The sequence below is a fragment of the Schistocerca americana genome, chromosome X (genome assembly GCF_021461395.2).
Source record: "Schistocerca americana isolate TAMUIC-IGC-003095 chromosome X, iqSchAmer2.1, whole genome shotgun sequence".
Lineage (NCBI taxonomy): Eukaryota > Metazoa > Arthropoda > Insecta > Orthoptera > Acrididae > Schistocerca > Schistocerca americana.
The window spans coordinates 104,862,394-104,887,689 of NC_060130.1; the positions used below are offsets into that span (position 1 = coordinate 104,862,394).

Here is a 25,296-nt window from a genome sequence, read left to right on the forward strand (position 1 = left end):
AGAGGAAGCGCCTGCAGCCGTTGGTGGAGGGGGAAGGCCATAGGCATAAATACTGGACCAGGTCCACTCGAGGATCCCCCACCTCCTCTTGTTCCTCCAACATCTCCGCATCCTTTACATTGTTCGCAGGGTTGATCCCCCCCACCCTCTGGTTTCCTCCTTCCTCTCCACCCCTCGCCCATTGCCGCGCCTCTATCGCTGTATCCCTCCCTCTCTCCACCTTCACACCCTCCATCTCCTTCATCAGGGCAATTTCCAACGCCTCCCCCTCCCGGATGACGAACTTCGCCGTGACATATACCCTTCCTTCCAACTATAACCCGGCCTTGTTCCCCCCCCCCCCTCCCCAGGGCCCCCTTCTCCTCTTTCCTCCTTCTCCCAGAGCGGATTTTCCTCCATCCCCCCCTCCCCTGAGACCCTGCACCCCATACTTGCCTCTCTCCTTCCCACATCCCTCCCTACCTGGCCCTCTTCCGAGCGCCCCCCCATTCCCCTCCCCCATCTCTTCCCCTCCCTCCCTTCTTCAGGTCTCCCTCATCTCCTTGAACCTGGCAGATCCTCTGTATTGATCGTCATCAGTGTGCCACGTCAGTGTTGTGCTGTTTCTCGTGTGCGTCCAGAGGTGTGTTTTTAATTGTGTACTACCTTGAGGTTCGCCGTCAGTGTTACGTTGTGTGCTATGCCATCCGTCAACACCTTTATGCTCCAGTCATACTGTGCCTTGTGTTCTTTTAATCGTCGCAGAGTGTGGCTTTTTGTGTGTGCTACTTTTAAACAGTTTTTTTCTCTCCATTTTACAGTCACCCCGTTTTTTTTTTTTTTTTTTTTTTTTTTTTGTATATTGCCTTCCATGATGTTCTCCTTTTTTTTTATATCTCTGTTCGCCTTCTTCTCTCCTTTGCTGTTTTTAAATGTCTTCTATTGTTTTGTTCTATGTCTTTCGGCTGAAGAGCAGCGCATATGCTGCTGCCAGCCCGCCCCGATGGGGAATTGAAATACAATAAAGGAAAAAAAAAAAAAAAAAAAAAAAAAAAACACTCGAGGAGCAGTCTCAGGTCGCACCTGATGAAGGTCACGAGCTACGTGACCGAAATATCGTGCAAGTACGACGCTGATATCCGGTAGAACACCCGACAACCCAAGATGTCAACATTTACATAGTCCTAATAAAACAGCGTTTCATGGCACAGAACTAATACGAATATCTTCTCATAGCGACCAGATTGATATCGCGTTGTCCTGTGATCATAGTGTGTATCCCTTCGTACGAATCCTGTTGTACTAAATTACAGAGAACGAAATCTAAAATACATCTACATCCATACTCCGCAAGCTACCTGACGGTGTGTGACGCAGGGTACCTTGAGTACCTCTATCGGTTCTCTCTTTTCCGTTGTCATTTACTACATTGATGTAAAGATTAATAAAGGTACTTCGGCGCATCCTCATTTAAAAAGGCGACATGCCCACTGGCTTTGGAGGTGCGCTTGTAATGAGGTGTGACCCTAGCGCCATCGAACATTTTCTCATACTGTTGGCTGTGCTGGCCTCAGTTTGATTCTGACTTGCTAAGTAGGCACATGTTGATAGTGACAGTCATCTACTATTACTTTGTAAATTATATATTGCCATTTTGATGTTCGTTATTAAGTTCAGGCACTTTCAGTGCAGGTATGTCTGAATTCAAATAATTAATTTCTGTTACATTTGAACTGTTCATATTACAGTTCTACATTTGTATCCACTGTCCACTGACAATTTCTTGTAGCCTCAGTATGTCTGGTTCGATAATGAACCAGTTGGTTCGAAACTAGTCGCCAAATATATGTTCTGCAACTGTGACAGATTTTTTAATAAAGGCTTCGTGAAATAAATGGATCTACCATATGAGCACCTAAAATTCCAACACCTCGGTACTGGCGTCTAGCACGAATTGTTCCGAGAGTATTTCATCTGCACACAAAATCTGGTTGTGGAAATTTGCTATTCCATCTCTTCTGAACATTGCCTCGTTTGTAAACTCGACAGAAGAAACAGTGGATTGGCGTCTGGAGCAAGAAACCGTCGGCAAGAGATATCCCGTGGTTGCCGAATTGCAGGAGAAAGACCCTGAACATATACTTACGAAAAAAATTCCTAGCACCAAGAAATAATTAATATAGAATAATGAAATTTTGGAAATACACTTGTCTAGGTAATATATTCGAGTGATTGACATTGCAAGATGACAGGTTAATGTAAGCGCGAAACGAGCCATTACAAATTTGGAATGCAAGTACATTAATAACCGGTGTAACCGCCAGAATGTTGAATGCGAACATGCAAACGTGGATGCATGTGTCATACTGGTGTCGGATGTCAGTTTGTGGGCTGGAGTTCCATGCCTGTTGCACTTGGTCGGTCAATACCGGGGCAGTGAAAGCTGGTTCTGGATGACACTGGAATTGTCGTCCGATGATGTCCCATATGTGTTCGATTGGAGACAGATGTGGTGATCGAGCAGTACAAAGCAATATATAGACACACTGTAGGGATATTGGATTATAACTGCGGTTTGTAGGCGAGCGTTATCCTGTTAGGAAGCAATCCCTGGACTGCTGTTCACGAATGGGAGCACAACAGGTCGAATCACCAGATCGACCAGGGTGCATGGGATGGCCACGAGAGAGCTCCTGCTGTCGTACCTCTGACCATAACGCCAGGTGTAGCACACAGACAGGTTGGTTGCAGGCGCTCACCTGGCCTCCTTCTAACCAACACTGGCACCGAGGCAGAACCGACTTTCATCAGATCTCCACTCCACGCTCCAATTAGCTCTCGCTTGACGACACTTAAGTCGCAGATGGCTGTGGTTTGGGATCAGTGGAATGCACGCTAAAGATCTCTGGCTCGGAATTGTTCTCGAAGCAACCGCTTTTGAACAGTTTGTTGTGTCACTGTGGAACTGCTGTTGCAGACGCTGTAGGATGCGCCACACGTGGCCATCCGAGGCCAGGTCTTCTTGCGACCGTACATTCTCGTGACCACCACTACCAGTAATCGTGTGCAGTGGCTACATCGCGGAAGGAACATCCAGCTTCTCCTAGCTCTATTATACAACCTCGTTCAAACTCAGTGAGGTGTTGATAATGGCGTCTTCGTTGTGTTAAAGATATCCAATTTCAAACCCAGCCAACGCTCACTACGTTACAGCGGGTATTTAAGGCAAACCTGATTTACATCCTCACGGTGGCACCGCTAGAGCCACTCTGAAGCGACTGGCTCGAAATTTTGAATAAATGTCATCATTTAGATGTAGAAACGCGTCTACTAAATTTCTTTTATCTCGCACGACTCCTTGTTGGTGGTGGGATTTTTTTTCGGTCAGTGTATTTACAATGATATGCATTATTGAACTCCTTGTGAAACGTCCTCCATGTGGTACTATGTGATATATCTCGTACGGCGGTGATGTGTCGTGTGCTTACACCCTTATCTTCGTCAAGATACAGAATGCTTTTTGTTGGCCAGGCGCACAAAAGGGAAAAGGGTGGAAGCACAAAAGGGAAAAGGGTGTAAGATTAGGGCTCAATGTCCCATCGACGGCGAAGTTATCAGACACATAACACGAGCTCAGATTGGGGAAAGAAGTTGATTCCTATCGTTTGCAAAGGAATGATCCTGACATTTGCCTTAAGAGATTTGGGGAACCTAAGAAAAACCTAAATCAGGATGACTGAATAGGGATTTGAATTGCCGTCCTCCCGAATGCGAGTCCAATAAACACTACACCACCTCGTTCAGTAATCAGGCGTGTGAGAAAATCTTGGACAGCTTTGATCTACGATTTGTAGTGCTACAGTTTCTGCCTTAGTAACGTGACGTTACAGTAGCAAAGATAGAATGATTCGGTTGTTATCTATCTAGAAAAGCATTCGGATACAGCCGCGCAGTCTCGTGTCAATAACCATTTCCACGTCTGTACATAAAAATTACATCCATCTACTCACGAAGAGAATACCCTGCAACAGTGAAATAGTAGCAGTGATTGTGTAAGGTTATGTTTGTGGAAAGTTAAGAGTTAAATATTGCCGAGCAGAGCCACTTTGCAGCGTAATACCAGGTTCGTGGGCCAGCAACATCCATCAACTGCCAGTGGAGAGCGCTGCGGTCGCAAATATAGTTTAGGAGAATGTTCCGTGTGGCGTACCAGTTCGTTTCTGAGAGTGTACCTATCACGTTGGAAACCGCGTTATGCGTGATTCCTGTTGAGCGACTTGTCACGTATGTGGACAACATTATTGGAGCATTACAAACTGAGAACCGTCTATCAGCCATTTGTGACTATACTGGCATCCCTCCACACACATTTTAGTGCTGATAATAAAACAGCAGCTTTGCCTGCGTTAGGGATCTTGCAGTTCAATGCGAGATAATCTGAGTGAGTTCCCTAAATCACTTCGGACGGTTACCGTGGTGGTTCCATCAGTGAGGCCGCGATGGGATACCGTTCCTCATCTGAGCTGGAGCTCCGTGTGTGTCAAACGCGATGACGGTGGGGAAGTACAGTCTTTTCTTTTATATGAGTGAGCCTAGTACACAATTACTACTTGGAAAGTCTCGGTTAAGAGCACAGGCCAACCATCCTGATTTAGATCCTCTGTAGGTTCTGTGCAATCGGTAGGCGAAAACTGCGATAATAACTCAGTAAAAATCAGAACCAGTTGATTATTACTTCTGAAGATTTGGACACTTTCCATTATAATTTAAAAGCAGAGATCTTGCATAACAGTGACAAAGGAATCGACCATGACCTTCTCGGAGGAACCATCCGAAGAGGTTCAGCAAAATTGCTGAAAACATGCCAGTTCAAGAGTTAATTGCTAGAAGAGTACTTTGGTTTCTGTTTCTGAGCGTTATCAGTTGCTCATATTCACATCAACTGCAGTTGAAGATACAATAAAAACAAACACCGCCCGGACGGGCCTCGGAGGCCCAACGGCACCAACCGGCCGCCGTGTCATCCTCAGCCCTTAAGCGTCACCGGATGCGGATTTGGTCATTATACCGCTCTCCCGGCCGTTGTCAGTTTTGGTGATCGGTGAAGCTACTTGTCAGTCAAGTAGCTCGTCCACTGGCCTCACCAGGGCTGAGCGCACCCGCTTTTCCAGCAGCATTCGGTAGACTCCGAACGTGAACCATCCATGGACTAGCCAAGCCCGACAGCGTTTAACTTCGGTGATTCGACGGGTCCGTTGTTACCACTGTGGCAAGGTCGTTGGCCTTCAAGATTAAATAGTGACGTTAAATATAATTTCAAATATATTCTTGCACCATAGGTATTTAACACTGCTCACCATCTGGCTTAGTCTTGAAGCTAGTAACAGCTGGTTGTGACCAAATTTCTTTCGCAGCTGCAACTCTCGACTGAATGAACAGTCTTACTTCGTACACTGCATTGCCATATTCCAAATCTGTCAAGGCGAAGCTGAACATCTTTTTTGGCAGTGCGGAAGTGTTGGCGGTCTGTAAAGAAAAGTTATTACGTTTTTATACAAATTCTGATTAGTTTCTTTGCAATAAAATTTGAAGTTAGTAGTAATATGTTATGTTCAAACACTTATATTTCAACTTTCGTTTAATGAAGAAAGCTGTACGTCTCCTGAGACGTTAATATACTGAAGCTATTTTTAGCAAAGCTGAGAAATGTGTGGCGTTAATACTAGATTTATCTACAAACTTCGTTATGTAGAGAAATTAGAAGAAAAAGAAAGAGGATGTGCAGCGAAGGAGACGAGTGTAACATAATATATGTTTATTGTAAAAGCTGTAAGAATTTTATACAGAACTTTCGAAATAGTTCGAAAAGCTGCTAACAGATAGCGCTGTACGCTTTTCAGCTCGCGAACTATGAGCGTGCATAATTAAACTTGTCCGCTGCAAGCAGTCTTTGCAGTCATATCATAATCTTTTCGAAATGTACATCATCCGCAGTACGCATGGGGCGCAAACGAACAATGAAATTTGCAATCACACCCCGTAGTGTCTCAACGGAAATTGATTCAGATGCCATACAGATCACCGATTCAAGTTCGTCGTGCGGGTTCCATTGGACAATGTCTTTCACTGTGCTCCACAAAAAAGAGTCAGCATGAGTCAGATCAGGCGGATATGGAAGCCAATCAATTCCTTTGCCAGTAAATTTGCAATAGTCCAACGCAATATTCTATAAATTCATCAAGAAAGAGAAACACCTATTTAGTGTGATGTGATCTGTCCCCATCGTCCATAAACCACGTAACGTTTACCAGTGACCGTTTCTCGTATGAGAAATGGGCCTATAATGCATCTCCCACATACCATAACCTAAACAGAAACTTCGGGAGAATGTAGTCGTTTCGTTTCGTTTCACACACTTCGGGATTTTACGAACCCCAAAATAGCCGGTTTTTTTAATTCACGATTCCATTCAGGTGGAGGTGTGTACCAGATGCAGCCAACTTCAAATCCTTCATTATTAATCATTGTGAGAATCTAGTCTGCAACGTCAGCCACGTGTAGCACAGCTTGCACAGGTGTCGTCTGGTGACTGGACTGTAAGTGGAAACATGTATAGGCTCTGTCTAAGTATTTTCTGTGGCTTCAAACCAGTCTCCGTTGTAATCTTCCGGACGGATTTCCTTGGATTTTTCTGAATAATTCACGAAACCGTGACCTTTTCAGGAGTAACTACAATTTACTGGGGGCCAACAATCCCCGCTAGATCATCAGTCACGCCGGCTGTGCGTTGGAATTTAGCGAAGAGCTAGCGAATGGTTTCCGCATCGGGTCCTTTATGGAACATTAAATCATTTTGAAAACCATGCCTTGTTGCCGTAGGACTGTGTTCTAACCTGTGGTATTCCAGTGGCAGAAAAACGCATTATCAACGAAATACACGATTTCAACCTCTTCCTTCGGTACGCTAACCTCCTCTCACGCTTCAACGGTGGAACTCTTCACTCTGGGAATTTATAGGCACTAGCTACTGCGAGTACAGTGCCATCTGTTAGCAGCTTTTCGAACTATTTCGAAACTTATACGTAACTTCTGTATAAAATACTTACAACTTTCACAATAAACATACCTGATGAAATGAAATGAATAAATTTCTGACTCGGCTGCAATTAGGCTTTGAAATGATTTCAGTGGCGAGTAACGAAAATTTTTGCCGGCCCAGCACTCGAAGCGGGATTTCCCGCTTCTCATGAATAATCGCCTTGATCGCTTCGATTGGTTCCATCCTCACCCGCCCGCATCCACCAGCATCTTCACCAGCACCGCCTCCTTCCCGTTACCCAGTGTGGCTTTCGTCCGTTCTTCTCTTCCGACGACCTTCTCCTTCACCTCACTCATCTCCTTTCCGACCAGCTTAATTCCCGTCGCTCCGCTATCTTCCTCTGCGTGGACCTCGAACGTGCCTATGCCGCGTATGGCATTCTGGTCTCCTCTTCAAGCTCCAAACCTTCGCCCTTCCTATTAACTACGTCCGTCTGATCGGCTCCTTTCTCTCCCAACGTCCTTCCTACGTCTCCATCCATAACACGGATTCCTACACCTTTTTTCCCTCCTCCAGTGTGCCCCAAGGCTCCGTCCTCTCCCCCCTTCTGTACCTTTTGTATACAGTGGACATGCCGCCGCCATCACCCTCCATCCACCTTCTCCAGTTTGCCGATGACACCGCCTTCCTTGCCCTTGCCCCCATCCTGCAGCGCTCCCAACACCTTCTCCAATCCCATCTTGACCAGTTCACCGCTTGTTGCAACCAGTGGTTGCTTAAGGTCAGTCATTCCAAAACCCAGGCGATCATTGTAGGCAAAGCCACCCCTTCTTCCGCCTCCTAGATTTCTATATCACCATCTATGGCCGTCCTATCGCCCTCACCCCCACCCTTAAGTACCTTGGCGTCACCCTCGACTGTCGCCTCTCCTGGACCCCCCATCTCCGGACAATCCAAGCCAAGGCACGTTTCCGACTCCGTCTCCTCAACCTCCTTTCTGGCCGTACGTGGGGTCTGGACCCCTCCACCATCCTCCACACCTATAAATCCCTCATTCGCCCTATCCTCTGTTACGCCCATCCTGCCTGGATCTCCGCCCCCCCCCCCCCCTACCTTTTACAAATCCCTTCAGATCCTTGAACGCCATGCTCACTGCCTCGCCTATCGCATCCATCTCCCCTCCCCCATGCGGATCCTGTACGACCTAATTCCGTTCCCCCACCTCCTCCTTTTCCTCGAATGGATACGGATCCTCTACACCTCCCGTAAACTCGATCCTCCTCACCCACTTGTCTCACCCATCCTCTCCCACTCCCACCCGCTGCTGTGCCTGTATTTCCATGTCCCACCTGCTCTCCATCTCTCCACCATCCTTACTCTCTCCCAAGGTGGCTTCCGCCAGCTCCCCCTCCCTGATGATGCCCTCGTCCCCTCTATCTACCCCTCCTACCAACTTTGATCCTCCCCTCCCACTTCCTGTGTTTTTTTTCCTTTGGGCACCCTCCCTCCCTTCTCTCTCCTTTTCCCTCCATCCCCCCTTCCTCCACCCCTCTTCCCCCGGGCTTCCCCTACCCCCTCCTCCTTTCATTCCTCCCCCCCCCCAACTCCCCTGCCCTTGGCATCTCTGCTCTCCCCTCTCTGTCCCCCACCCCCTCACTCCTCTCTTGGCAGGTCCCCGGACTCATACACGCTTCGTGGACTTTCGCACGCTGGAGATCATTGCCTCATGTTTCTGTGTGTGACGTCGTTCTTGCTCAAGTGTTCCAGTGTTATTCGTTTGTGCTCCGACGTTCGTGTGTGCCAATTATCGTCTCTGTGTGTGTCCACGTGCCTGAACAATTTCATCTTGGATTCTACGCTGTGAATGGCTCCGTGTATTTTAAAAGTGGATGTCTCCGTCTATCTATCCACCATGTTTATTCTATGATTGTCTTCATTTGTATCTTTCGTTTTCTCTGTGGCCGAAGAGCGGCGTACTATGCTGCAGATGGCCTACTTGTAACAGGTATAAAAATAGCAATAAATAAAAGAAAAAAAAATTCGATTGGTTCACCACTTGGTGCAACCAGTTGTTGCTTAACGTCAATCCTTCCAAAACCCAGGCGATCATCGTAGGCAAAACCACCACTTCCTTCCGCCTCCTCGATTTCTATATCACCATCTTTGGCCATCCTATCGCCCTCACCCCCACCCTTAAGTACCTTGGCGTCACCCTCGACCGTCGCCTCTCCTTGCCCCCCCCCCCCCACCTCCGGACAATCCAAGCCAAGGCATGCTCCCGACTACATCTCCTCAAGCTCCTTTCCAGCCGTACATGGGGTCTGAACCCCTCCACCATCCTCCATACCTATAAATCCCTTATTCGCCCTATCCTTCGCTACACCCAACCTGCCTGGATATCCGCTCCATCTAGCTTTTACAAATCCCTTCAGATCCTAGAACGCTATGCTCTTCGCCTCGCCTATCGCATCCGTCTCCCCTCCCCCACGCGGATCCCGTACGACCTTATTCCGTTCCCCCACCTCCTCCTATTCCTCGAACGGATACGGATCCTCTACATCTCCCGTAAACTCGATCCCCCTCACCCACTCGTCTCTCCCATCCTCTCCCGCACCCGTCCACTGCCGCGCCTGTATTTCCACGTCCACCTGCTCTCCATCGCTCCACTCTCCATACCCTCTCCCAAGGTGGCTTCCGCCAGCTCCCCCTCTCTGATGATGCCCTCCTCCCCTCCATCTACCCCTCCTATCAACTTTGATCCTCCCCTCCCACTTCCTGTGTCCTTTCCTTAGGGCACCCACTCTCCCTTCTCTCTCCTTCCCTCCATCCTCCCTTCCTGCCCCCCTCCTGCCCCGGGATTCCTCTTAGCAGGTCGCCGGACTCGCACACGCTAAGTGGACATTCGCGTGCTGGAGATCATCGCCATCAGTTTAATGTCTGTGCCATCGTGATTGTGATTTAGTGCTTTTCGCCGCCACGCTCCTCGTTCACTTGTACCGTCTCATTCGTCAGTGTTTGTGTGCAGTGCCGACAGTGTTTCCGTGAGCTTTCATCGAGTGTGAACTGCTTCTTGTGTTTTATTTATTGTATCTCCTGTTTTTTTAACCTCCGATTTGTTACTTTTCTGCCTTCTTTTTCTCAATTATTGTCGCTCTTGTGGCTGATGAGCGGAGTAGATGTTAACCGCTGCCAGCTCGCCTTTGTATAAGGTCCACAAATAACAATAAAGGAAAAAAAAATTCGATCGTACGGACACGACTGCCATCCGCCCCCAATTACCACCTTGTCGCGGACTACTGACGTAGCGCCCCCTGTCTATCGTACTCATTGCTCGCCGCTATTCACTGGAGTCCTGCAAGAGTTCAGGAGAGTGAGTGCATTTGCACTGAAGAGATCTTATGGCTGAATAAAACGTTCTCGGTTTTCAAGCAACGTCAGTTCGAACAAAATCCTCGCGCTTTCGAAAGAAAGCAAAGACAGATGCGCGAAGAGAGAGCGGCAGTTTCAAACGTGGCGCCTGCCCCTGGTGCCAGCTGACGTCACCGGTTCTGTCACGGGTAATAGCTCAGCTAGCTGCCCGGATCGACTTAACGCGCGCGCACGCGCCACATTGGGTCTATCTGATTAGCTGCTGATGATGTCATCGTGCCTATATAAGCGAGAAACTGTAGCAGCCCCGGCAGTCAGTGAACTCCTGACGACGATGGCGAAGATGGTCATCGAAATCTTGAGGATTATATTCGATTTGACGCGGATTGAAAACCGAGAACGTTTTATTCATGTATGCCGTCGCGAAAGACTCCGAGGACAGATCTTATGGCTGTCAAGCCGTATATCCTTTTATATATGTGTCGCGTCTGTTCTTTTGGACATGTCCGTAAAGAACAGACACCAAGATATATAGATAAACATATCGTTAGTTGCAGTCGTCTATCAGTCTTATTTTTCAGGGATTCCTTCTCTGTACACCCTGAATTAAGCTTGCTATGGATTACGATCATAAACAAAGACGGACGTGCACGTTCGTGGAAATGTCTTCCAAAGTTCACTTTACCCTTTGTGGCGATTTCTCAGGTCACTGTTCATCTATGAGAGCAGAAGCTATTTGGCGATATGAGTTTATATACTGTCTAAAACACGATAGGTCGTCTGCGAAATAGGTTTCGTTGTTGTATACTGGCAGCACTTCGGTGCCGCAGTGAGTTGGGTAATGCACTAGGCAAAAGTTATTGACTTGGTGGGAACGTGCACACGAGTCGTGACAAGTGTTTATAACCATCGACGAAACCAAACCGTTAGACGCATGTCAGATAGAAGTAGTGACTTGATTTTCGTATACGTGAAACAGCACAGGAAAGGTTACCACCGTCACATGTTTAAAATTTAGAGGCACGAGACGATGACTGAACCAATGGATTGTGGGTGTGCGCGAGTCTTCATTTCAGACGATGAGAATGTTCAAAATGTAAAGTGAAGACGCGACCATCAAGACTGAGGAATCAATGCAAAGGTTGTATAGCGATTTCAGAGAAAAAAAATTGGGGATGATGACATTCGCATTTTGGTTTCCCGTAATTCCATTAACAATTATGCGTGAAATTTTGTTTTCATTTGAGCTGAACCTCTATGGAGTACATACTTGTATTGACAATAAAAATCATTTTCCGTGTTTAGGTCTGATTCTTCTACTGGCCTTGATATTCTGCCACTATTTCATGAATAGATATGATTAGATATGCCGATGATATAGCTGTCCTGGCTGAAAGTGAAGAAGATCTTGTAGTCCTACTGAATAGAATGGCTAAAGTTATGGGATATCTTATCATATATATTCGTTGGCCATGAATTACTACACCTGTCTGCAAATTTTCCCTTACTTTTTTCAGCGCCTCTTCAATGTATACGTTAAAGATAACAGGGGATAGTGCGCAACCTTGCCGGACACCTTTCCGTATCTGCACCTCTTCTTGTTTTGTCCGTCCACGGATAACTGCTTCTAAAATACCAGTTTTCATAGAAGCATTAGAAGAAGTAATAGGAAAAGAAAGGACAGAGAAAAGGAAGGAATGGATCACTAATGACCTACTAAATATGATGGAAGAAAGAAGGAAATTAAAAAATTTTGTGAAGAAGGAAGACCAAGAGAAATACAAGAGTCTGAAAAACAGAATCAACAGAGAGGCAAAACAAGCAAGAGAAAAATACCTTGATGATCTCTGTATTTCAGTTGAGGACAACATGAGCAAGGGAAATATCGACAAGGCCTATAAATGTGTGAGACATTGCTTTGGAGACAGAAGAAACAAATGTAGGGCTGTGATGGATGAAAATGGCAATATGTTGGATGACGATGATGAAGTTGCAAGAAGATGGAAACAATATATAGGAAAACTGTACAGCGGACCAGACCTGTCTGAAAACATCATGGAAGAAGAAACAGAAGTAGATGCACACAACATAGGTCAACCTATATTAAAGGTAGAGTTTGAAGTAGCTCTGAAAAAATTGAAAAACAACAAATCGCCTGGTATAGACAATATCCCAGCCGAACTTCTGAAATCTGGAGGAGCAAAACTGAATCAGGAGTTGTATAATCTTGTTTTCAACATGTACGAGCAGGGTAAAATTCCTACAGACTTTGAGAAAAACATTATGGTCCGCATTCCAAAGAAGGCAAATGCTACTAGATGATATAGCTGTCCTGGCTGAAAGTGAAGAAGATCTTGTAGTCCTACTGAATAGAATGGATAAAGTTATGGGATATCTTATCATATCTATCCGTTGGCCATGAATTACTACACCTGTCTGTGAATTTTCCCTTACTTTTTTTCAGCGCCTCTTCAATGTATACGTTAAAGATAACAGGGGATACTGAAAGTCCAAGTTCATGTAGGCAATGAACTGCTTGAACAAGATGATAAATTTACTTATCTGGGAAGTAATATTACCAGGGATGGAAGGAGCAAGGCAGAAGTGAGAAGTAGAATAGCTCAAGCAAAGGCTGCTTTTAACAAGAAGAAAAACATATTAACATCTAAGAGCATCAGCCTTGAAACCAGGAAAAGATTTTTGAAATCATATGTGTGGAGTGTGGCATGCTATGGGTGTGAAACATGGACTCTCGGGACAGAGGAACAGCAGAAGCTAAATTCTTTTGAAATGTGGTGCTATAGACGCATGTTCAAAATAAAATGGATCGACAAGGTCACAAACGAAGTGGTTCTGGAAAGAGCAGGTGAGAAGAGAAGCTTCTGGAGTTTCATTGTTAAAAGAAGAGTGCAATTTACAGGCCATCTATTAAGACATAAAGGACTCCTGAACACAATCATAGAGGGATATGTCGAGGGAAAAAGCCCAAGAGAAACACCACGACTGAGGTACATGGATCAAATCGTGAAAGATGTGGGATGTAACACCTATAAAGAAATGAAGAGAAAAGCTGAAAGACGCACAGAATGGAGACAAGCTGCCATTGTAGCTGTTGCAAACCAATCCTTGGATTGACCACTACAGAAGAAGAGAAAATTTCATGAATCTCTCGGTGAAGATCTACACACGTCCTCTTCCCCCTTCTGGGTTCTATTTGCAGTCTAATCTCTCGCAATTTTGCACAATCTTTCTGAATTTATCTTTGTTCCAGACTGTACCTTACGGGATACCAACTTCTTACAGATCGTTTGTGTATTCTCGAAAACATCTCCATTTTTTTCATTGGATTACATAGTTTCGGATGATCTTAGTCAGCTAACAGTCAGCCATTGTATCTAAGTGTCCACAGAATATCAGTCTTCCCTCTCTAATTGAGGACGTTATTGGTGGAAATACTAAATGCCTTCTTGTTGTAAAAGTCTTCCATCAGATAGAGGCACAGTCAAATTTTAAAAACCTGTAAATAATATCTTTTAACATTCCTTCAGAACCACTTCAGCAAAGAACCCGAATTTTTTGAAAAATTCGAAAGTGCTCATCCACTTTCGTCCATCATTGAAGTTTGCCAAATATTTCCTTTGTTGAAGGAAACCTGCAGATTTACTCTCTAAGCTACTTCCTTCAGGTGATGATGAAGTTTGGTTTGCTGTCAACTGCGCCCGTACAAAGTCCCAAATTTTTCACAGTCCAATCTACCCACTATCACGAACGATGAGGATGATGATGAAACGATGAGAACAACACAAACACCCAGTCCCCGGGCAGAGAAAATCCCAACCCGACTGGGAATCGAACCCAGGACCCCGTAATCCAGAGGTAACAAAGCTAGCCACTAGACCACGAGCTGCGGAGTTCATTCAGTCGAATGAGCTTTTAAATTACTGACTCAGTGTCATGAGCAGAGGCTGGACGATCGACAAATCCTTCTTTGAGTTTGGGATCCAGTCTCAGATAATCATATTCTTCTTGCTGACTTTTTTTTCACTTTTGTCGGCAGACTCGGTCTAAAAAAACTGAAGAGAAATGGAGAACGTTCATCTAATTGTCTTACTCCTCCTCTTCCTCCTCTGCCCGAACAGGCTTCGTAAGCTCCATCGGTACTGACCAATCGCCATGTCATCCTCAGCCGATAGGATATAAAGCGGCATGTAACACCGCTCTCCAGGCCGCTAGTTCTCAGTCAAGTAGCTCCTCATTTGGCGGACTGAGTACCAACAGCGCTCGGCACGCCCTGACGGTCACCCATCCAAGTGTTATTCAAGCCTGACAGTGCTTAATTTCGGTGATCTGACGGTAACCGGTGTTACAACAGCGGCAGGGCCTCAGTCATGAATTTTACTTTTGATAAAACGTTTACGAGAATCTGTTATTTCATGTTCCCATATAAATCATCCACTCAGCCTTTTCCAGAATATTAACTAACGATGTCTACTCTACTGGCTTTTCACAGGCAGCACATTCCTGTGATACAAAAATGACTCTCATGTTTCAGAAGTGTATGAACAATGGAGGAAATTAAATAAAAAAGTGGTGGATGATGTGTACTTCCATACAGAATGTAATTGATTGTTATTAATATATATGTGCGTCGCTTACGTCGCATCGGAGCTTACTGTCCGCAGGAACTTTGTCACGACAGTGCCACCTCATGAGCTAGCGTCTTTGAAAGCTGTACTAGCGTTCTCTTAAACGCTACTATGTTCACTGACTCCTATTTATGTGTTACATTTATCCAAGATGTTAATCTATCTCTATCACAGTACTAATTGTATGGGGTTTCCTTTCTTTTATTTTTTAATATTAAGAGATGATATATTCCCAGAGAACCACTAAATAATTATTTGATAAACATAGCTGACAGTTTATTACATTACTATCTCAAAATCTAATTAATTATAACAGCTGTGTCATCTGCAGAAAATACTAAATATGCCGGATTAAATTTGAGTTGAAGGTCATTCGCATTTATAATGAACAAAATTGAATCCTGCGTAAATTCACTGGTGATTCTTCCTCATTCACTAAAATTTTATCTTCTTCCTTCACTGTTGAAATTACACAGGTTGCTTTTTTTCTGTTAAGATGATTTATACAAGTTGTTTGTATCACAGTTAGTTCTATGAAGTTTGAGAGTATTGTTGTACATAGAAAAGTGAGACCCGAGGTCACAATGATACTTCAGACGTTTACACCACTTGTGAATAGTCAGAAATTAACGTTTTTCTAGTCCAAATGAATTAGCACTCGTTGTTACGGAAATCTTCGCAGAGAGATTATTCCACGCCAAAATCACACCAACATGATCTGGCTTCTTCTGAAAACTGATTGGGATTCGATAGGACATTCGCTATGGCTCGATACAAAAGGCTCAGTCCAGTGTGCGCTGCATTTGCCAAGTCATTCCGTTTATTTGAAGTAGAGATCAATGCGCAAAGTCCTCTGCATTGCTCTCCCTTGTTGCCTCTAGACTGAGGTGACAAACAAAAGTGATTGGCTAGCGATATGCACATGTACAGATGGCGGTAGTATCGTGTACACAAGGTATAAAAGGGCAGTTAATTAGCGGAGCTGTCATTTGTAATCAGGTGATTTATGTGTAAAGGTTTCCGACGTGATTGTGGCCGCACGACGAGAATTAACATTCTCTGAACGCAGAATAGTGGTTGTTACTATACGCAGCGAACGTTCCATTTCGGAAATCGTTAAGAAATTCAATATTCCGAGATCCACAGTGTCAAGAGTGTGTCAAGAATATCAATTTCGGACATTATATCTCACCACGGACAGCGAAGTGGCCGACGGCCTTCACTAAACGACTGAGAGCAGTGCCACATATGTATAGTTGTCTGTGATAACGGATGAGCAACATTATATGAAATAACCGCATTAATAATTTGGGACGTACGACGACCTTATGCGTTACGATAGTGCGGTGAAATTTGGCGTTAATGGGCTGTTGCTACAGACGACCGTTGCTAACAACGCGACATTGCCTGCAGCACCTCTCCTGGGCTTGCGACCATATCGGTTGGACCCTAGACAGGGGTCTCCCATACGTTTTAGCCGGTGGGCCACACTGGCTCTTCCAGTAAGTCACAAGGGCCGTCGCCTTTGTATAGTCTACGTTTTCTTGAGGCCCGTTACCCTAGTACTGCTCGGAACCCCTTTGTAGAAATCAGAAGTATACGTGACACTAAACGCTTCTGCCAATCTTTACGAACTGACACTAAGTGATACTGCACTAGTCATTACACAGTGAACTGCTTGTTGTTTGACCCTGAGATGCGTGTTTAATTTCATGTCACATACATTGCTACAAATATGAGGGTCGTTGTAACGCGCTTTGCGGAGCCTTGTTACTTCCGTCAGCCATTAACATCACAGCAAGAGACTAGAACGTTGCACTAGCTGCATGTGGTATCAGCACTGCAATGTATCTTCCCACCGCAACGTTCCTCGCTACGCGACGGCAATGATGGTTACCTCTTCGTTCCCTGCGGCTCAAGAAAAGTTGGAGAGACTATAGTTCAGCATACCAACATACTACAGCGTTGTCCGCCCCCGGTAGATGAATGGACAGCGTGACGGGGTGTTGTGCTGTCCTCATCATCATCCTATCATCCTCATTGACTGCAGATCGCCGAAGTTGCGTCAAATTGAGAGACCGGCACACGGCGAACGGTCTGCCCGACGGGGGCCCTAGCCATACGATTAAATAAATAAACTACAGCGTTGAATTAAGAGCAGATTTTCGTTTCAGGAGTAGACGATGAATGAAATGTTGATGGCACAGGGAGCGGGGGTGGACTCCATAATTTCTGTTGGCACCTACGGTAAATGTCGAGGTCATTTCATTGCCAACGTGACTGCCGATGCGCCTGCTGCGCTTTATGTCGTGTTAGGATTACTTCCAACTATGCTGTAATGACGTCTTCCGAGGAAAAAAAAGTTAAGTGCGGTAGTACAGCACCAATTTGAGGGTAGTGGCAACGTGTAAGACCTGAAAAGCAAAATATTGTGGGACTAGTGTTTTTTGTATTTAATTTAATTAAAACTGCCTTAAAGATAAATCTAGTGCAAATTCTTTACGTAGGACCCTTGCTCTTAATATTAGTAACTGGCATCATTTTGATGTGCATTTATATCCCTTTTGTGTGGATTTGTGTAAATATGAAAAACAAACGGAGAATAATAAGTGCCGAAATTTTAAAGAGCAATGGTAACATCAATATTCCGTGATTGAATCAAGTAATAAGACAATGTGTACATTTTCACGAAACAACATCAGTTCTAAAAGAAAGCAATATAAAACATCATAATCAGGCTTAACATTCTTAGAGCTATTCCAGATTTAACAGAAGCCAACAGTCAGAAATACATGAGTCTTTCAAACGCGGTTGGAAATCGCAGCAAATGATGTTTAAGAAAGTAAATGCTAAAAGTAGCAACTCGTGTTAGTTTTCGCGTGTCGCAGTTCATAGAAAAACATGAAAAACCATTTACTGACGGCGAATTAATAATTGCATCTTTCATCAACAGCCTTTGTACGAAAAATGCCTGGTTATGACAGAAGTCTTTAGGCCAGTCATGTGAGCTGTTAAATATATCAGATCACATGCTTTCAGTCATAAATGCTGCTAGTTTATTGAAGATATTGAAGAAAATGACTTACCATATTATATAACAGTACGCTGGCTTAGCTGTAGAAAAGCTCTGGCGCGATTTTTTGAGCTCCGAACAACAATCGAAATTTTCTTGAATGACAGGGGTAGTCCTCTGGATGAGTTGCAGAACAGTAAGTGCTTACGGAAGTTATCACTTTATAAAATTTTATTTAAACATGAATGACCTTAATTAAAAATTACAAGGAAAAAAAAACAGCTCCAGACTGATTTGTACACTCATATTAAATCCTATCGACCAAAAATGTTTTGTTTCGGTCTCAACTGGACGAAAAATGTTTCACGTATTTTAATATGCGCCAGACATTCAGACCGCAGTCAGATAATCGATTTATGGTAGCTTTCGTAATTGAAACTTTGAGTGCTTTAAAAAGAAATTTTGAGTCTCGTTTTTCGGAGTTTGATCAAATGCAAACGACATCAAGATTTTTCAAAATTCTAACGCTGATATAGTTTCAAATGGAAATGGTTGATTTGCAAATTAGCGACCATTGTAAAGATAAATATTGAAATTCATCATTACTGGAATTTTATTAGAGTCTTCCACTTACACAGGTTGACAGCTGCATAAAGTTTGCTCGTGGTTTTTTGCCACTTTCGGTACAACTTGTCTGTGAAAAAAAAATTCTCCAAAATAAATATACAGAAAATATTTACAGATCTAAACTAAGTGAGGAGCATTTGAAGTCGCAGCTGATAATTTCGACCAGTAAACTTGATCCACAACTGCATACAGTTTTAAGCAGGAAGTTACAGCTACATAAATCTCTTTATTAATTATTACATTGCTTAACTTCATTATGTGAATTGTCTATATGTGTCACTTAGGTACGGTAAATTTGCAGGTACTCTCGTATAGTTAATTACAGTTAAAATGTTCAATTACATATCAGTTAATATGTATCTTAACTGACCATAAAATAAAAGCATCTGATTATTGTACGTAATTTGTATGATTTATATGAATTGTAAATTTTACGCTGTACAGTGTTACTTCGCTTAACGAGCATGATTCGTTCCTGAATCTTACTCGTACGTAACTCGCGTTAAGTGAAACACTTTTTTCCGTGGGAATCCATGTACAGTAAGACAATGCGTTCCATCCCGAAAAAAATAGGTACACAAACAGATTTATAATACACCACTGTAATTTTTTTATTTACAATACAGTACATCCCATTTTAGAAGAAAGTTGTCTAAAGATATTTTTCAAGTTTGCGCCTATGCCCGTGCTTCAAATTGATGCATAGCATTATCGTTAATTAAAATCGTGGCGTGCATAGCTACTGCCTTAAGGGCATCTTTAATGAATCCATGTTAGTTAACGACGACAAATCAGAATTGGAATCTATAAACAGATACTGCAAGGGAAAGGGTTACCATGCGCCGGTAAAGAAATGACCTTGCAACACCGTAGCAGAGAAATTGCCACATCGCCGCGGAGGCCGGAGCAGTGGTACGCGTGACAACAATTGCGGCGCGAGGCGCATTGCGATCAGCACAGCTGACTCAATACAGCATTCTCGGAGCTTTTGCTTTACAGAACGAGAGTTTATAGAAGTACGCCTGAATAAGTGGCCATGGAGACCGATCCAGGCCAGAAGGTAGTGTGTGACGTGGTTATTGGCGGCTGGAAAAAATAACAGTAAACAGACTCTTTATGCGAAGCATTGTTCGCTAAACGAATCAGTTTCTTGCATTTTCTTCTACTCGTTGTGCGAACAACTCGTTGTAGCAGGTGGTCGATAAATAACGTTCAACTGTAATAAAAAAATTACAGCGGCGCATGTCTGAGCCGTTACTGGGGGCCGAATTGATGGTCCAGTGTTGGCCTGCGGGCCGTAGTTTGGAGACCCCTGCCCCAGACGACTGGTCAGACGAGTCCCGATTTCGGTTGGTAAGAGTCTGGCGAAGACCTCATCGAGCCATGTATCCAAGGCACTGTGCAAGCCGCTGATGGCTTCGTAATGGTGTGGACAGTGTTTACGAGGTCCAACTAAATCAATCATTGACTGCAAATAGTTATGGTCGTCTACTTGGAGACCATTTGCAGCCATTCAACGATGGAATTTTTATGGATGACAGCGCGTCATGTAATCGGGTCACAGGTGTTCGCGATTGGTTCAAAATGGTTCTGAGCACTATGGGACTCAACTTCTGAGGTCATTAGTCCCCTAGAATTTAGAACTAGTTAAACCTAACTAACCTAAGGACATCACACACATCCATGCCCGAGGCAGGATTCGAACCTGCGACCGAAGTGGTCTCGCGGTTCCAGACTGCAGCGCCTAGATCCGCACGGCCACTTCGGCCAGCTGTTCGCGATTGGTTTGAGGAACATTCTAGACAATTCGAGCGAATGGTTTGGCCATCCAGATCGCCAATATGAATCCCATAGAAAATTTATGGGACATAATCGAGTGGTCAGTTCGTGCACAAAATCCTGCTGCGACAACACTTGTGGACGGCTGTAGAGGCAAGGCTCAATATTTCTGCAGGAGACTTCCAACGACCTGTTGAGTCCGTGCCACGTCGAGGTGCTGCACTACGTCGGGAACAAAGAGGTCCATCACAATGGTAGGAAGTATCCCATGACTTTTGGTACCTCAGTGCATAATGTACAGCATTAGTTAGACAATCTGAAATGGACGAAGAAATGTCGCTGGAATTTGATTTACACAACGGTTATTACATATTTTTTGTGGGGAAATGCTCTGACACAGGCTCAACTCAGTCTCGTTAAGGCCAAATAAGAACCTGCTCGATAAAATAAGCAGCGTAATTGACGCGGAAGACGCCGTTGTGGCGACAAATCGGAAGGCTTACAGTGGATAAGGAGCTGTGCGGCATTTTTTTACTGCGGAGTTTGACTGCATTCCTAACAATGCAACAACATCAACAGATGCCTTGCAGATAGTGTTTTGGGTCCTGCGTGTTGACCTGCGTTTCAGAGAAATAGTAACATCTACTGCTTGAAAAAATGGGCTGCATAAAGTAAATGAAAGATTTGGGATTCGTGAAGATGATGTATTTCTATCAGAGCGCATACTGTGAATTTGTGGCAAGAGAGACAGGCGCGGCTAGACGTGCGCTAGTTTGACAGACGGCGTGGTGCGAGTCCAGACGCGTGAGCTTTGCTCACGAGAAGGTGAGCTGCCAATCGGACCAGCGAGCGACACCTCAGCCTCTGATATTTGACAAACATGCGGACCAAGAAGCAAGTTGACTGTCAGATGGGCAACAGGTAGTCTGCGAGTGGCTTTCCTCAAGCGAGTTGACGCTGCAGATTCGTGCTCGGCGTGAGGGTTCCGCCATGAAAAATCTCAAGAGGCCGAAAATTATCTCACTGCCTCCGCATAAGTAAAATCTACACTAATAAAGATAAATGAGAGGCAATGGCACGGCATGAAGAAGAGAAACGAGGCAAGACAGCACGTCTAACACTCACTCTGTAGATGTAATACTACTTTAGACCTCGGCAATGCAAGATATGAAGTTATCTATGATTATAAAGTGCAAAGTCCCGACTGGCTCATTCACTGACTCATCATCACCCAACGCAAGCCACTAAGGACAGAAACTTGAAATTTGCAGAAGTTGTTTATCTTATACTGTAGGCGTCATTTAAGAATGGATTTTTGGAAACTCCACTCCAAGGAAGGTGAAATAGGGGATGAAAATATGACGCTGTTAAGGTAATTTTGAAGCTAGACCTGCGAAAATTGGTATTTGGTTTCTCGGTCAGTAATAAAGAAATACGTATTTCAGCAGTTCTGGAAATTTAACCGCTATTAGGTGAAAGAGTGCGTGAATTTAAAAAAAATCATTATTAAAGAACTAATAAAGTATTTTTAAAGCTACGTCTATGAAAATTGGTATCTGACTTGTCGATTGAAAATAAAAAAGTACGTGTTTAAGTGAAATTGACTTCTCGATTTGAAATAAAAAAATGCGTGTTTCAGTGAAACTTTCTGTCAGATTAAAACTGTGTGCCAGAGTGAGACTCGAGCTCCGGACCTTTGCCTTTGGCGAGCAAGTGCTCTACAAGCTTTTTTTTCTTTTCTTTTTTTTTTAACCGCTTTATGTGAATGATAACCTTAACCACTTTCTTTTTTGCAGACCACTTTCTTCTTTTTTACCGCTTTATAAGAGCGATAACCTTAAAGGGTTTTTTTGGGGGGTGTGGGGGGGAGGGGAGATACAACACGTTCATACATTATGTGTGATCATTATGAAACTAAATGGAAATAAAAACGCCCTCTTGACGAAACAAACAAAATGGCTTCCGCGCGCCGCTAATTTGTGGGTAGATGCACTCAGAATACCAAGTCAAACAGGCATGTTCCGGGCACGTTTTCCATTTTGCCGGTACAGTGATCTGAGTCCTTGGATCACACACTCACACTGAAATCACTTTCTCATAGCCGGAACACCCCAGGTGCAGGAGGGCGGCCGCGGGGTCAGGGACCTTGTCACGGTCCGTGCGGCTCCCCCCGTCGGAGGTTCGGTTCCTCCCTAGGTCATGGATGTGTGTGTTGTCCATAGCGTAAGTTAGATTAAGTAGTGTGTAGGCTTAGGGACCAATGACCTCAGCAGTTTCGTCCCATAAGACCTTACCACAAATTTCCAAATTTGCAGGAGGGAGGACCGAGCGAGGTGGCGCAGTGGTTAGCACACTGGACTCGCATTCGAGAGGACGACGGTTCAATCCCGTCTCCGGCCATCCTGATTTAGGTTTTCCGTGATTTCCCTAAATCGTTTCAGGCGAATGCCGAGATGGTTCCTTTGAAAGGGCACGGCCGATTTCCTTCCCAATCCTTCCCTAACCCGAGCTTGCGCTCCGTCTCTAATGACCTCGTTGTCGACGGGACGTTAAACACTAACCACCACCACCACCAGGAGGGAGGGAGGGGTCGTAGAAGGAGTTACCCAAAAAGCCAGCATAGTATTGACGGTATCTCGGATTGTGCATGAGAAAGGTAAAGCGATCTTGCAGGCATGTACAAAAATTAAGAACACTCGTATCTCCTTCATGGAACAAGGGAGAGACCGATAGGCCTTTTATCCAGTTCACCGCGTTGTTATTCGTACGTGCGAAGTCTCATCTGATAACAGAAATGTCTTCGGTGCAATGGCATGGGGAAACATACATAGAAGAAATGCACGCATTTTCAGAGTCAGCTGCTACACCGCTACAGAAGGTCCATCATCAGTCGATGCTCATCTGTGTCAAGCGTCTGACAATGGGCGCAAAGCGGCGAAACGGTCATGTTGGTGGCATGGAGATGAATTTGTGTCATGTATTTACCATTAACAACCAGATACCAGGTCGCACTAGCGTTCGAGGAGGAAATGCTGCACAGAACGCAAGACCATGGGACATGCGGCCGTAGAATATCGGCTTTCCACAACATTCCGAGTACGATCTCTCATTAGGCTATAAATATCACGTGCCGTAGGGTTCCCGGTACGAGGCAAGTCGGTATGGACATAACTGTATTCGATGAAAAATGTCCTGACATGTGAGACGGAGGCAGAAACATGTGCTACTGCAACGGGTGCCACTCGGGGAGGAGAGGCCAGTTCATCAATCAGTTTTCATGTTAATCTGGTTCGGCGGCGGGTCCACGATCTAACCATCGCGCTTACATAAAGAGCAGCCGCTCTTGCATGGACGTTGACAAGATCGAGGCCGTGGTCTCGAGGAGAAAGAGTTAGCGTGTCGCAGCGAACTTTCATCATAAGACCCGCACTTACAAAGTAGCCAAACGTCACCCGCAGTCTGCGAGCTATTCCCTTTGGCATCAGTAAAATCTGTGGGGTACTCGTGAAGCCAGATGAGTGTCCAAAATCCACCCGTTGTGTTATGTCCAGCGCTTGCAGGAGGTTGCCGCGAACGTTCGTGCGGATAACTTGAAGCAGGCGTTTATAGTTAAGTGAGGCCGTGCGTTGTATATTACGTGTGAAGGTGATCCCCAAACATTTGAACTTGTCCAGTAATGGCAATGGAGCCACAATTGCTGCTGGAAGACCTCTACCAACGAACACAGCACCAGACCTTGTCAGGTTCACACGGCTTTCTGTAGCAATCCCATATTGGTTGATCCATTCCAGTGCGTCTCGCACTTCATCCCCTTATAGAACCAAGAATAGCAGGTCGTCTGCGTATGCATGACAGATGAAAGCATGCCCCCTCATTGTGGTTCCTGTAAGCCAGCTCCACAAACTTTATAACAGTGGCTCAAGGGCGATGGCATACAGTAGCATCGACAGCGAACATCCATGGCGGACCATTTACCAGCACTCGCGACGTGGCATCTCGTAAGACTTGCAAGACGATGTGGATAAGTGCGTGGGGAAAGGTCATCCACTGCAGCACTTTCTCTGGAAAGCCATGATTCACTCTATAAAAGGCACGGTCGAAGTCCACTGTCACTGAACCACTGCAGATGCAACAGGTCGCCGCCAAGGCTATGATGTCACGGTAATCGCCGAGCGCCGTCTGAATGTTAATGTCACCACCAAAGCAGTTTCCATCCATAGAGATGACTTGAAGGAGAACGCGCCGAAGACGAAGGGCAAGAATCCAGGTAAAAATCTAGAAGTCACAATTTAACACGGTCAACGGCCTATAATGTCCAACTCGCCGACCCCTAGGTGGCTTGGAGACCTGGATCAGCAGGCCTTCTACGAATTCAGGTGGGAGTGGAAGGGCAGGGTTCGTCAGTCCTCGATACATCGCAGTCCAGTTCGAAGCCATGAAGTCTTGGAATGTGCGGTAAAACTCCAGCGGAAAGCCTTCACTACCTGGGACTTTGTTTGCCGCACCCCTACGAAGAGCATCAGCGATGTTGGTTGGTTGGTTGGTTGGTTTGGGGAAGGAGACCAGACAGCGTGGTCATCGGTCTCATCGGATTAGGGAAGGATGGGGAAGGATGTCGGCCGTGCCCTTTCAGAGGAACCATCCCGGCATTTGCCTGGAGTGATTTAGGGTAATCACGGAAAACCTAAATCAGGATGGCCGGACGCGGGATTGAACCGTCGTCCTCCCGAATGCGAGTCCAGTGTCTAACCACTGCGCCACCTCGCTCGGTCAGCGATGTCATCGGCCATAATCGTCTCTGTGAGAATCTCCACAGCAGCCCTGTCAAGGATTCCTGTCACCGA

The 25,296-nt window shown here is 45.0% G+C and overlaps 1 protein-coding gene across 1 annotated transcript in view; it reads right to left on the reverse strand.

Annotated features, from left to right (window-relative positions):
* LOC124555839 (cytokine receptor-like) overlaps nt 1–25,296 on the reverse strand; it is a 235,194-nt gene that overhangs the window by 157,126 nt on the left and 52,772 nt on the right. The window contains exon 6 of the mRNA XM_047129904.1: nt 5,337–5,505. Within this exon, the coding sequence (XP_046985860.1) occupies nt 5,337–5,505 (169 nt within the window). The remainder of the gene's footprint in view (nt 1–5,336; nt 5,506–25,296) is intronic.